The 13,541-nt window shown below is 37.3% G+C and overlaps 1 protein-coding gene across 5 annotated transcripts in view; it reads left to right on the forward strand.

Annotated features, from left to right (window-relative positions):
* IQCM (IQ motif containing M) overlaps positions 1–13,541 on the forward strand; it is a 605,776-nt gene that overhangs the window by 375,511 nt on the left and 216,724 nt on the right. For all 5 annotated transcript variants that reach the window (XM_084972727.1, XM_084972731.1, XM_084972730.1 and 2 more), the window contains one exon: positions 750–865. In XM_084972727.1, coding sequence (XP_084828853.1) covers positions 750–865 — 116 coding nt within the window. The remainder of the gene's footprint in view (positions 1–749; positions 866–13,541) is intronic.

A 13,541-nucleotide genomic window follows, 5' to 3' on the forward strand; every position in this document is an offset into this window, starting at 1 on the left:
CTTAAGTTGAAAGTTTTAGGAAAGAATATGTATTTATGAGTAAGTATTAGAAATAAGATTGAAAATGTAAAAATAGTTTGATTCATTTGGATGGCAGGGTTAAATGAAGTTTTTTCCTTTTTGAAATGTTTAGTACTTCTGAGAAATAAGTGGACAAATAAGTCTTAAATCTCCTCCTTTTCATTAAAAAGAAATTTGTGCAGAAGTCCCGCATAACAACTACCATGAGACAGAAAATTATGTGGATATAAGCTAGCTAACCTTTTGCTCTTTCAACCTATTCACCCTAAATACTTTCAGTAATTTCATTTACTTCCCAATATCAAAACTTGTGCCTTCATAATAATTCTGAATTTTCTTTTAAATTACTTATATAACAAGGAGAGAAGGTTTTCTTTTGTTTTTCTAAGTGCTATTCACAAATAAGATTTTGCTTTAAGCCTCCCTTAGAAAAAAAAGATGTCAATATTCTTGAAGAGAAGAGCCAAAAGAAAGAATCTATTAGCTTTCTGATGCAATAAAAACCTGAGAGCTTTACTGTATGAGGAAGCCCATTAATTGAAGCCTCTCTCCATGCAATGCTATCACTTCTTCATCTTTCTATGATTAGATGGCTAGATACGATTTTAATACACAATAGAGGGGCTGTAAAGATGATTTACTTTATGCTTGGTAACACTAAGCAGCATGATCAGTGTGTATTCTTCCTGGATAAATATTCTTTTAAACTACATTGATATTTCTAACAGAGAGTGCATTCTATGATTGGAGAGGAGTTGTGCTGAGAAGATTTTCCCATTTGGCTCCTGACTCGTGTTGGCCTGCTTTCTCTAGATCATCATCAGTATTTCAGGATTATTGTATTGTAAGTATTTGTAAAACTGGGTATGGAGTTGAATTACCATGTTCGAGGCAAATTATTGAGTTAATTTTTGTGTAACATTACATATACATATAACATACACATACATAATGTTATATGCATGTACAACAAAGGCAAGAATATACAATGGAAAAGACAGTATCTTCAAAAATGGTACTGGGAAACTGGACAGCTGTGTATAAAAGATTAAATTAGAACATGCTCTAATACTATACACAAAAACTCAAAATGGATTAAAGACCTAAACATAAGCCCTGACACTATAAAACTCTGGGAGGAAAACAGAACACTCTTTGGCATAAATGTCTTTTATGATCCACCTCCTAGAGTAATAAAAATAAAAACAAACAAACAAAAAAGGCAAATGATACCTAATTAAACTTAAAATCTTTTGCACATCAAAGGAAATCAAAAAAAAAAAAAAGAAAGAAAAGTAAAGACAACACACAGAATGGGAGAAAATCTTTACAAAGTGACCAACATGTGATTTATCTCCAAAATATACAAACACCTCCTGCAACTTTATATCAAAAATCCCCAAATAGCCCAATCAAAAAAATGGGCAGAAGATCTAAATAGATTTTTCTCCAAAGAAGACAGATGGCCAAAAAGCACATGAAAAGATACTCAACATCACTAACTATTAGAGAAATGCAAATCAAATCTGCAATGAGGTATCACCTCACACAAGTCAGAATGGCTATCATCAAAAGCTTTACAAACAATAAATGCTGGAGAGGGTATGGAGAAAAAGGAACCCCCCTACACTGTTGGTGGGAATGTAACTTGGTGCAACCACTATGGAAAACAGTATGGGGGTTTCTTACAAAACTAAATATAGAACTATCATGTGACCCAGCAATCCTCTTCCTGAGCATTTATCTGGAGAAAATCATAACTCAGAAATATACATGCACCCCACTGTTCGTGGTAGAACTATTCACAATAGCCAAGAGGTGGAAACAACCTAAGTGTCCATTGATGGATGATTGGATAAAGAAGATGTGGTGTATATAATATACAGTGGAATTTTTACTCAGCCATAAAAAAATAATGAAATAATGCCATTTGTAGCAACATAGATGGACCTACAGACAATCATATTAAGTGAAGTAAGCCAGGCAGAAAAAGGTAAATATCGTATGATTTCATGTATATGTAGAATCTAATAAAAAATGATATAGAAGTGTTACGGCTGCTGCCCAGCAGCCCTGTGCCGCAGTGTATCAGCTCTAGCGCTCTAGCGACAGCCCTGTGGCTGCAGTGCATCAGCTCTTTTACCTGGCGAGAAATCAAGCCAGCACTTGGAGAGTTGGAGAACTCAGGTTTATTACACTGGCGGGCTCAGAGGAGATAGCTCTCTGGAGTCTGGGCCCAGAAGATGGGTTTCACAGGGCTTTTATAGGCTACCTCTTCCAGGTCCATGCTTGGCTGCCGGACCGGAGTGAGGTCAGGCAAGGTAGTAGATGCTGAAGCAAGTTTACAGAAGCAGATGGGTGGGGGAGGAGTGCCTAGGGGCAGTTGGCTGGACTTTGCTTAGTCATCACGGCCAGGGTCTCTCCCTTCTACCTGTTTATCAGGTCATTTTTCTCCTACAGAAGAACTTGTTTGTAGGACAGAAATCTTCCAGGAAAGGTGAATATTATTTTTCCTGAAATGAACTGTTTCTAAACCATTCAACTCTACCTTGTTTTGTATTAATAATTAATTTAGAGATTGCCCCTAGCTGTGTGAAGAAGTACCTTTAAACATTTTCTTTTGGGGAATAAATCGGCCAAGAATAGACATGACTGGGAGTATACATTCTTTGCTGACTGGGGGATCAGTAGTAAGAAAGGCTATGACTGACATAATAGGTGGTGTTTTGGATTTGTGTCCCTGTCTAAAGAGTTTGGGTTGGACAAGAGGGGAGACTAGGTGAGCATTAATAGGCCTTTGCCATCAAACCAGTTAGAGGCTTTTATCTTTTAATTCTTGCAAATCATTTGTATTGGGGGGTAGTTGGTAGATAAGAGGGGGTAAGATTCAAAGCTTCAGATTTCTTTCTTGCAGCTCTCTGGTTTTTCACCCTTGAAAGTCTTTTTTTTGTTTGTTTGTTTAAGTAGGGATTTCTCCTTTTGTTTATCCTTTAAAATAATAACAGTCCTAAGATCAAATACCAAGTTCTAAATAATCTCTTTTTTTTTTTTTTTTGACTTTTTGCCTTTTCTAGGGCCACACCCACGGCATATGGAGGTTCCCAGACTAGGGGTCTAATTGGAGCTGTAGCCACCGGCCTATACCACAGCCACAGCAACACTGGATCCGAGCCGCGTCTGCAACCTACACCACAGCTCACCACTGGATCCTTATCCCACTGAGCAAGGCCAAGGACCGAACCCGCAACCTCACGGTTCCTAGTCAGATTCATTAACCACTGCGCCATGATGGGAACTCCCTAAATAATCTTTTCTCCCATTTTTTTATTGTGTTACAATATACATAACATAAAATTTACCATTTTAACATTTTTAAGTGTGCAGTTTGGTAGCATTAGGTACACCCATATTGGTATGTAACCATCACCACCATCCAACTTGTTCATTTTTCTGAACTAAAACTCTATGCCCATTAAACTCTAATTCCCTGTTTTTCCCTCCTACCACCCTCGGCAACAAATACTCTACTTTCTCTTTTGTGACTGGCTTATCTTACTTAATATAAAGCCTTCAAAGTTCATCCATGTTGTAGCATGGGTCAGAATTTCTTTTTTTTTTTTTTAAAGGCTGAGTAATATTCTCTTGCATGCATATGCCATATTTTGCTTATCCATTCATCTGCTTGTGGACACATGGATCGCTTCCACCATTTGGATATTGTAAATAATGCCATTGTGAACATGGGTATACCATTATTGAGTCTTCTTTTACTTTTTTTGTGTATATACCTGAAAATAGAATTGCTGGATGATATTGTATTCCTATGTTTACTATTTTGAGGCATCACCATTTTATTTTGCACAATGGCTGCACCATTTTACATTTCCAGTAGCAGTGCACAAGTGTTCCAGTTTCTCCACATTTTCACCAACGCTTATGATTTTTTTCTGCTTTCTTGATGATAGCCATCCTAATGTGTGTGAAATGTCTAGGAATCTTGATGGTGAGCTTGTTCCGTCCCAGAGGATAGGAAGTTACTAGGAAAATTGGGAATGTGGAAAGAACCTTGCATTGTTAAAAAAGGAGTGAAGACAAGGCACAGAAAACCCTGATTTTGTGGAAGAGGAAAATATAACACATTCAGTTTTCAAAACATCCTCCAAAGCTTAGCTACTCTTGGAAAATTTTAATTGGCTGAAATAAGAAAGTCACTGTGCATATGTTTTCTTTAGTCTAAAAGAACACTATTCCTGGGAGTTCCCATCATGGCACAGTAGTTAACGAATCCAACTAGTAAACCATGAGGTTGCAGGTTTGATCCCTGGCCTTGCTCAGTGGGTTAAGGATCCCGCCGGCATTGCTGTGAGCTGTGGTGTAGGCTGGCGGCTACAGCTCTGATTAGACCCCTAGTCTGGGAATCTCCATATGTTGTGGGAAGTGGCCCTAGAAAAGGAAAAACAAAAACAAAAAAAACAAAAACAAAAAAAAACTGAAAGAACACTATTCTTTTTAAGCCTAAAATTTTTGTTTTCTTTTTAAGTTTCTGTATCCTTATGTTTTTAGTTCTAATTAAATAATAATACAGTAATATTATATATCTTTAATTTTAATGTTTCATTTCTGCAACTGCAGACTTTTAGTATTAGAATTGTATTTGAATTCCCAGTTAGTTATTTTGAGCAACAGTATATGGCCCCCTAAAACTTCTTTATGTGAAGTTAAAGAAACTGCATTCTGAAGAAAAAGTTACTAATGCTACTTTTTGTGATCTTGGAATTACTGAGCTATTTATAGTCTTAATTATCTTGAATGATAATATTTATCCAAAGTAAGTGAGCACCTGTGAATATGATCCTTTGTGTAACATAAAAACTTAGAATTACATTGCAATATATAGAAATACCACCATCTCCAGCTTTGTTGCTGCAATTTCATTTCATAACTCTTCTTTATGAAGCAATCTTGAAACCTACAACCTGAAGGACTGTAGGTGTGGAAAACAACTCCGATATTTATCAAAATTCTGAGATGCAAAAATTAATATCTCCATCAGTAGTGCTCTTTAAAAAGCTAAGATAAAAACAAATATTGACAGAATTTGTGTAAAAAATTAAGTTAATTTCTATCTACTATTTAGAAACACAGGAGAGGGTGAATTAACTTTTATTCATTAGTTGTTACTAAGGCAAAACTTGCACCAGTGAGTGGCTAATTCACTATGAGGTTGCAGTGCCTCTGGGGTCAGGAGGTTCCCTGACAGGCATTCTGCCATTAGGTGACACCCTAGAAGTTGAAGATGAGATGACACACAAGGGAATGCCAAGCCTGGGTGCTCACGTGGTGGTGAACAGGGTTCAGGGATAGAGGAGCAGAGGGGAAAGAATAGTTGTGGTTGTTGGAATGGGAGAGCTAGGTGCGTTTCAGGAAGTGAAGAAAGTTCAATGTGGCGAATGGTGCAGCATTCAAGAGGGAAAGTGGCAAGAAAGGAAACTGAGGATTTAAGCAAGGTCCCATCATCATGAAGTGCCTGTGGGAAGACATCTGATTACTTCTTTTCTTTCTTATTTTTGTTTGTTTATGACTACACCTGCAGCATATGGAAGTTCCCTGAGTCAGGGGGCAAATTAGAGCTGCAGCTGGGGCCTACACACCACAGCCTTGGCAACACTGGATCTGAGCCACATCTGCCACCTATGCCACAGCTTGTGGCAATGCCAAATTCTTAACCCACAGAGCAAAGCAAGGGATCAAACCTGTGTCCTCACAGAGACAACACTGGGTCCTTAATCCCCAAGCCATGGCAGGAACTCCTGCTCACTTTATTTTCTTAATCTTAGATGAAAGGAATTGGCCCAACTTTGACACCCAGAAGTAAGGGATTATAAGCAAATAAAATTCAGTTTAATAGCCAGTTTCATTATACATTACTTTGTGTTTCAAAGAACACATCGTGAGTTCTCTGGGCATTTGGACCTGCCTCCTCCTAAGGAGAACAAGTCCTGTGTGAGAGGAGAAACTGAGGGTCACTGATCATATTTTTAAATGTATTTTTAGATTCACCTCATAAACAATACTAAAATCATTTGTGGAATTCCCATTGTGGCTTAGTGAAAATGAACCCAACTAGTATCCATGAGGATGTGGGTTCAGTCCCTGGCCTGAAGGATCCAGCATTGCCATGAGCTGTGGTGTAGTTTACAGACACAGTTCAGATCCCGCGTTGCTGTGGCTGTGGTGTAGGCCGGCTGCTGTATCTCTGATTCGACCCCTAACCTGGGAATCTCCATATGCCACAGGTATGGCCCTAGAAAACAAAGACAAAAAAAAAGAGTTTTGTAGAAACATATTTTTTAAAAATGAAAAAATAAATTACAAATGTAACATTCTTCATATAAGCTACATTTTGACCGTCGACTGGGTTGACTAGGGTTGAATGACCTTTCTTACCACTTTTCTCTGGAAAATTTTCGTAAGCCATTTTGGTACAAGAAAACTAAGAATCTAGGGGGATATTTTTTTAACTTGGAAGTTTAGTTATCTTTTTGTGATCCTTTACCAAATTTTACTGTCAGAAGAGTGTGGGCATTCGTTCAAAAGATTTTATTACATAATAAAAAATAGTAAATTAACTTTTAACATATAAAACACCTTTGCTCATTTTTTCTCCGTCACAGTGTCTTCTCTCTGATCTTTTCCTTCCCTCCTCCACACATTTGAGGAGGTATTATACTGCTTTTCATACCCATGATTTTCTCCTCCTGTGGGCTCTATTTTATAAAAAGTGCCATCTGATTTGATTTTATGACACTTCTAAAAATTAACACAAGTCATTGTGACTCTTTAATTTATTTATTCAAATGGTTTCCTAATGTTTAAAAAATCATTCTGGGTACCAATGAAAATACATTTTAAAAATCCTGAAGTAGGCTTGTGATTAATTTAAACCTTGAGTTAACCTTGTGACTATGATTTTGTTGACATTTTGAACAACATTCTAGCAGTTTACTTTTATCTAATAATTTTATTTTTTGATCCTGTAGCAAGAGTAGTGAGGTTTATTGCTCTACATTATCTTCAACCTTTACATTTTAATTTTGACACGCATGTTTATTTTCCTATGAAATATAAACATTTGGATATTTTAATAGAATAATGTATATATTTATTTATATGTATATATGTAGTAATATTTTAATGTATATAGTTGCAGTTAAAACTCCACATTTCAATGGTTATATTGCTTTGCTGCAGTCTTATCTGATTTTTTATATCATTTATTTTATTTTACTTTATTTTATTTTATTTTTGTCTTTTTTTTTTGAGGGCTGCACCCATGGCATATGGAGGTTCCCAGGCTAGGGGTCTAATTGGAGCTGCTGCCACCAGCCTACGCCAGAGCCACAATAGTGCCACGTCTGCAACCTGCACCACAGCTCACAGCAACACCAGATCCTTAACCCACTGAGCAAGGCCAGGGATTGAACCCTCAACCTCATGGTTCCTAGTTGGATTTGTTTCTGATGCGCCACGATGGAAACTCCTATCATATATTTTATGTGGGCCTATGTATTTTAATAATCATCTTTATTTTATTAAATCTTTTCATCTAGATGAATGCTTTAATTAAAGTACTTTTTGGGGAAAAATAAAGGAGGTACTTCATGCAGAATTCCTTTAGCAATAAATAGATTAAGATGTATAGTCACAATAAATTGGTCAATAGTTTAAAAGTATTCTCATAAAGTTTTAAAAAGTAAAGTTTTAAAAGAAGGCAGTCTTGGAGAATGCAGGATTTCCATCGTAATGTTACTTAGTTTACTAAGGTACCACCATTTAAATCATATCAGAATGGCACGCAGACTACATAATATTCCAATGTGGAAGTTTAGGTAAATAAATAGGGTAATTTAAAATTTGTATTTTTGGATTAATTTAATTTTTTTTTTTTTTGTCTTTTTGTTGTTGTTGCTATTTCTTGGCCGCTCCCGCGGCATATGGAGGTTCCCAGGCTAGGGGTTGAATCGGAGCTGTAGCCACCGGCCTACGCCAGAGCCACAGCAGCGCGGGATCCGAGCCGCGTCTGCAACCTACACCACAGCTCAGGGCAACGCCGGATCGTTAACCCACTGAGCAAGGGCAGGGACCGAACCCGCAACCTCATGGTTCCTAGTCGGATTCGTTAACCACTGCGCCATGACGGGAACTCCAGATTAATTTAATTTTATAGAGAAAAATCTTGATCTACACTTTTCATTTCTTTTATGATAAAAGACCATTGGGGTTTTAGTTTTGGAAGTGACTTTGCAATCTTACTGTTCTGTAAGAAGCCAGAAGATTCAATCAAATTCTCTCACTCATGGTGACCCTTTATTCCAAGACATCCTCATGAAGGGAAAGGTATTTGAGGGGCACTAGGCCCACGTGTCTTAGGAACAGCGCCCACCATAGTTCTAGCTTTATAATAATCTCCAGTCACCATTCACGTTCTTTCTGAGATAAGCTGGAATGTGACTGTTATGAAAACCTGGATGAAAGAATGAAAAGCTGGATGCAAAGAGCATTGGAGCAGATAGTAGGTTCAAGGGGTGAACAGACTGCGCCTGCCCTGGGGAATCCTCCCCTCGCACCCCCACATCCTGGGGAGCTAGGTACGCTTGTTCTCTAGGAAAGGGAACATTAACTAAATTTCTTAAAAAGTCATGAAAGAGTACAAACTGTAAAAAGGCAGCCAAAAAAGGCAAACATCTGTTACTGAACATGTCTCACTTGACTTCCTTTTAATGTTCTTAGGAATAAATTTATGAACTAGGAAAGGTTCAGCACTAATTAGCTTGTTTTCATCAAACAAAATGCACCAGACATGGATATTGAATATGAATGAAAACTTCAATAGTAGACATAGGGAGTGCCAGTTGATGTAGGAAATGCTGGTATCCATGGTTATGGCCACAGCTTTTGGATATTGCTATGGCTATTAATGTTAGATTGACTGAGATTTCATGTAATGTGCACTTTTTTAATGATCTGGAAAAAATATCTAAAAAGTCAAGTGTATTCTTTAAACAATAGATGGATTAAGTACAGCATTTTCTCTTCAGTTATACACCTTTAGCCTAATGAGATGTTAGAATGCATTGGAATAGCAACTATAGAACTCCTCAAAGGCACAGTTGTTTAGTACAAGCACCAGCAGTGGTGATAGTCATCGCTTGCCTTAGTTGTGGAGCTTCATAATCCTTTATTGGAAGCTCTTGGGACCAGACGTATTTGGGGAACAGAAAATGTCAAACATAACAAAGGTAAGGAGAGAAGTGAGTCTGCAATCAAACCTGTAATTATAACACAGTGATGTTTTGCAGTGAAGCATAAAAATATTTTCATTAAGTGGGAGATAGAGGCAAGTGTATAGGTTTTTTGTTGATTGGTTTCAGTCAGGTTTTGCCACCAAAAGTTAAGTATGTTAAATGTGCCTCCATTTTCTGTTACGAAAATTTTGGAAGTTCGGAGTTACAGATAAGGTATCATAGACCTGTAAATAGTAATAACAGTAGTTATAGTAGTGGCGGTCGTGGTAAGTAAAGGTGTTGGGGAAGATAAGGAGATAAGGACAGACAGACACACAAGATACACACATGCAAATTCATACACACTGTGAAAAAAAATATATATATATATATTTTTTTTTTCTCTTTTTGCCTTTTGTAGGGCTGCTCCTATGGCATATGGAAGTTCCCAGGCTAGGGGTCAAATCGGAGCCATGGCCACTGGCCTACGCCAGAGCCACAGCAACGCGGGATCCGAGCCACATCTGCAACCTACACCACAGCTAATGGCAATGCCAGATCCTTAACTCACTGAGCAACACCAGGGATACAACCTGCAACCTCATGGTTCCTAGTCAGATTCATTAATCACTGAGCCATGACGGGAACTCCCCCCCACTGTGAAAATAAATAAAGGAAACCTCATTTAAAATGGAGCCAGGAAGCCTGAGTGGGGAACTCTCACAGGTGTGCCACTCTTTGCACCTGCGTAAGCAGCAAGAAGGGAGATAAGAATTACTTTGACAAGGGAGGACATTTGTCACATAGGAATTATGGATTTTCACTGCGTCTTCCTCAAAAATAGAAGTACATAAAAAAAAAAAAAAACCAATGGCCACCTAAAACTAGATAATTCTTTGCAGGTTTAGCTCAAACCAGATAGATTTTAGGATGTCTTGTGGAGCAGGGGGACTGTCCTTTAGACACATCCCACTCCATGGCTCAGCAGCAGTTTTATTATTTCAGGAACTTGTTACAAATATAGGCTCTTAGGTCCTGCCCCAAATCTAATGATTCAGAATCTGTGTTTGAATAAGAATAGTAGTGATTTGTAAGCACATTAAAGTTTGAGAAACACTGTTTTAAATAATTGCCCATAATATTTTCCCTTTTAGGTGAGTTTTGGATAACCAGTGACAGTCTATACAAGTTAATTTTTTTCCTGGCAAATGCCTGCCATAAAGATATTCTGTGCTGAATTTAGAGGCAAGCACTGGGATAGGAATGTATTTTCTTCTGAAAGTTGAAGAGTTAGATTATAATCAATCAAAGATATCAGGAGCACATTCTCAAATAATGAAATAAAACTACAGTCACTGTTAAAATTGGCCTGGGAAAATATGCCAGATATTGTGATAAGAGAGCTTTCACCCAAATAAATTAATCTGAATAGTTTCAATTAGCTAATATATCATCCAAGTATATCCTGAATCTCTAGGAATCAGATCTTAGTGATAAACATATGAAGTCTGAAACCTTTTTTTTTTTTTTTTTTTAATTTTTTGCTTTTAAGGGCTGCACTTGTAGCATATGGAAGTTCCTAGACTAGGGGTTGAATTGGAGCTGCAGCTGCTGGCCTATACCACAGCCACAGCAACACAGGATCCAAGTCACATCTGCAACCTGTGCCACAGCTCACGGCAGTGCCAGATCCTTAAACCCCTGAACGGGGCCAGGGATCGAACCTGCATCCTCATGAATCCTAGTTGGGTTGGTTAACCAGTGAGTCATGCAGGGAACTCCTGAGAAGCATTGTTTTACGTAATTCACCATAAAAGTCCTCCAAATAAGGGGAGATAGTCAAGTTGTAGGTAGGGGGCTGGGACAGCCTTTGACCCTGATGCATGTGCTTTGGCAGTTCTAAATCTCATTATGATTAAGTTATACTGACTCTACAAAATCATTGGATGTTTTCTAAAATGACTAAAAGTGGAAAACAGAATTGCTGAGTGTGAACCAGTCAAAAATCTAGTGAAAACTCTAATGCTGTCGTCATTCACTGTATTCTGACTGTTTTTAGATTAAAAGTCTTTTGCCTGTATCACCATTTTTACCTTTTGAATAGAGTAGTGTATTGAATATGACTCCCTGTCTCCAGTTATGTAATCAAGATAAAGATGATAAATTTCTCAACTTCCTAAAGAAGTGGGGATTATAGAGTATCTATTTTGCAGTTTTGGTGAAGGTTGAAGAAAATGTACCTAAAACACATATTTGGTTATAATTATTACTTACAACAATTTTTAATTCTGTGATGCAGTTCCAGATCTAGCACATAGTATACAAATGTCATGATGATAACCAAACTCACCATTTACAATGGTTTCACAGTCAAATAAGTCCCAAATAAATACACAAATGAAAAGGATTGAATTCAAAATTTTAAAGCACTTTCCTGTTTATTACTGAACTGTTTAGTAATAAATTAACTATCTGGGAAAGTATGTTAAATACAAATGGGGAAACATTTGCAAAATCAAATAAGTGCCTTGTATTTAAAGCATCAACACACAAGCCTATTCAAATTTCCCTAGATTGTTAAGCAGAAACTTATTTTCTCAATTTCTCCTTTTAATTCTAGCTGATAAAAAAATCAGTCATACGTATTTATAGATTCATAGAGTTTAAAACTTAAGAATAAAACGATTTATTCCTGGCAGCAGTTGTTCCATTGCTTGGCATTCTTGAACTTGGAAACTTGAGTTTCCAAGAACACACCCGAACCACAGGAGAGATTTGGAGCCATGAAACCCCCTGGGAAGTTTTGTTACTCTTTGGAAACTCATAGATTCCCAAGAGCCTTTCATTCGTTTCTTATTTGGGGACAGACACTCATCTTAACCTCCAGGAATTTTGCTATCATATTATTTTAAAACTTCTATTGTTTTGTGTATCAATTATAGAAAACAGCATATTATTCATATGCACATTTATTTATAGTTCTATATCTCTATCTCAAAGACTAATACTAAAACGAATACCAAACTTAGGGAACAGAACTCTTTGTGTCTTTTCCTTCCCTTCATATCCTAAAGAAACCAATCTCCTTAATTTTATGACAATTGTTCCCTTGCTTTTCTTCATAATTTTAGCACATCTACACACATCTCTAGTTAGCATTTTTCTTGCTTACTTTTACTTGTTTTTTAAATTTATGTGTATAGAATTATAATGTCTTCTCTCTTTTTGCCCAATGATGTATTTTTGAGATCCATCAACCTGCATTTTTTTTTTTTTCCTTTTTTGGCTGCCCCACTCAAATATGGAGTTCCTGGGCCATGGATCATATCTGAGTACAGCTGTGACATTGCCAGATCCTTAACCCACTCTGCCTGGCTGGGGAATTGAACCTGTGTCCCAGCACTCTGGAGACACAGATGATCCATTGCAACACAGCCAGAGCTCCAGTCTTGATAAATGTCAATGTGTGCCCTCATAGTTCATTTATTTTAATGGTACAACATCTCATTGAATGATTACACTACAATTTAATTATCCCTTCCATTGCTGAGAGATATTTGGCTTTTTTAAAAATTTATTTCTTATTATGAGCAATTCTGCTACATTTATTTTATAAGTGTTAGGTGCAAGAATTTCTCTAGAGTAAGAATTCCCAGCATCAATACAAATCTGTATCCTGTTGCATCGATAATGGGTTATATAGGAGTCAGAATATTGATCCCTTCAGCCCGGGAGGCAAGTAGACAGGGCCTGGGCAGTAGGAACTCAGTCAGTGATTATTAATTACCTGAATAATTGATAGCCTCTAGCCACAGACAGCCTGGAGTAGCCTGGCAGTGCTGGCCACTGGGAATATGTTCCACATTAGCAGGCAATTCAGTGAAGGGTTTTCCACTCCCAGAGCAGTTTATGATGGTCCTCATTGCTTCATATATTGGCAGCACTTAATATGTCAACATTTTAACCCTTGCCCATTTGCAAGGTATGAAATAGTTGTGATCTTAATTTGCATTTTCCTAATGAGAAATAAGGCTGAGAATTTCCTTCATGTATTTCTAGGCCATTAGTTCTTTGTGAACATCATACAGTTATGTTTTTAAACTTCACACTGGTCAGAATGGCCATCATTAACAAGTCTACAAATAACAAATGCTGGTGAGGATGTGGAAAAAAAGGAAACCCTCTTTCACTCTTGGTGGGAATGTACATTTGTATAACCTCAGAAAACTAAATATA

Source organism: Sus scrofa, chromosome 8 (assembly GCF_054392235.1).
Source record: "Sus scrofa isolate SSC_HxYL_T2T_F1_AM1 chromosome 8, Sscrofa_HxYL_maternal_Yorkshire_Landrace_v2.0, whole genome shotgun sequence".
NCBI classification, from domain to species: domain Eukaryota; kingdom Metazoa; phylum Chordata; class Mammalia; order Artiodactyla; family Suidae; genus Sus; species Sus scrofa.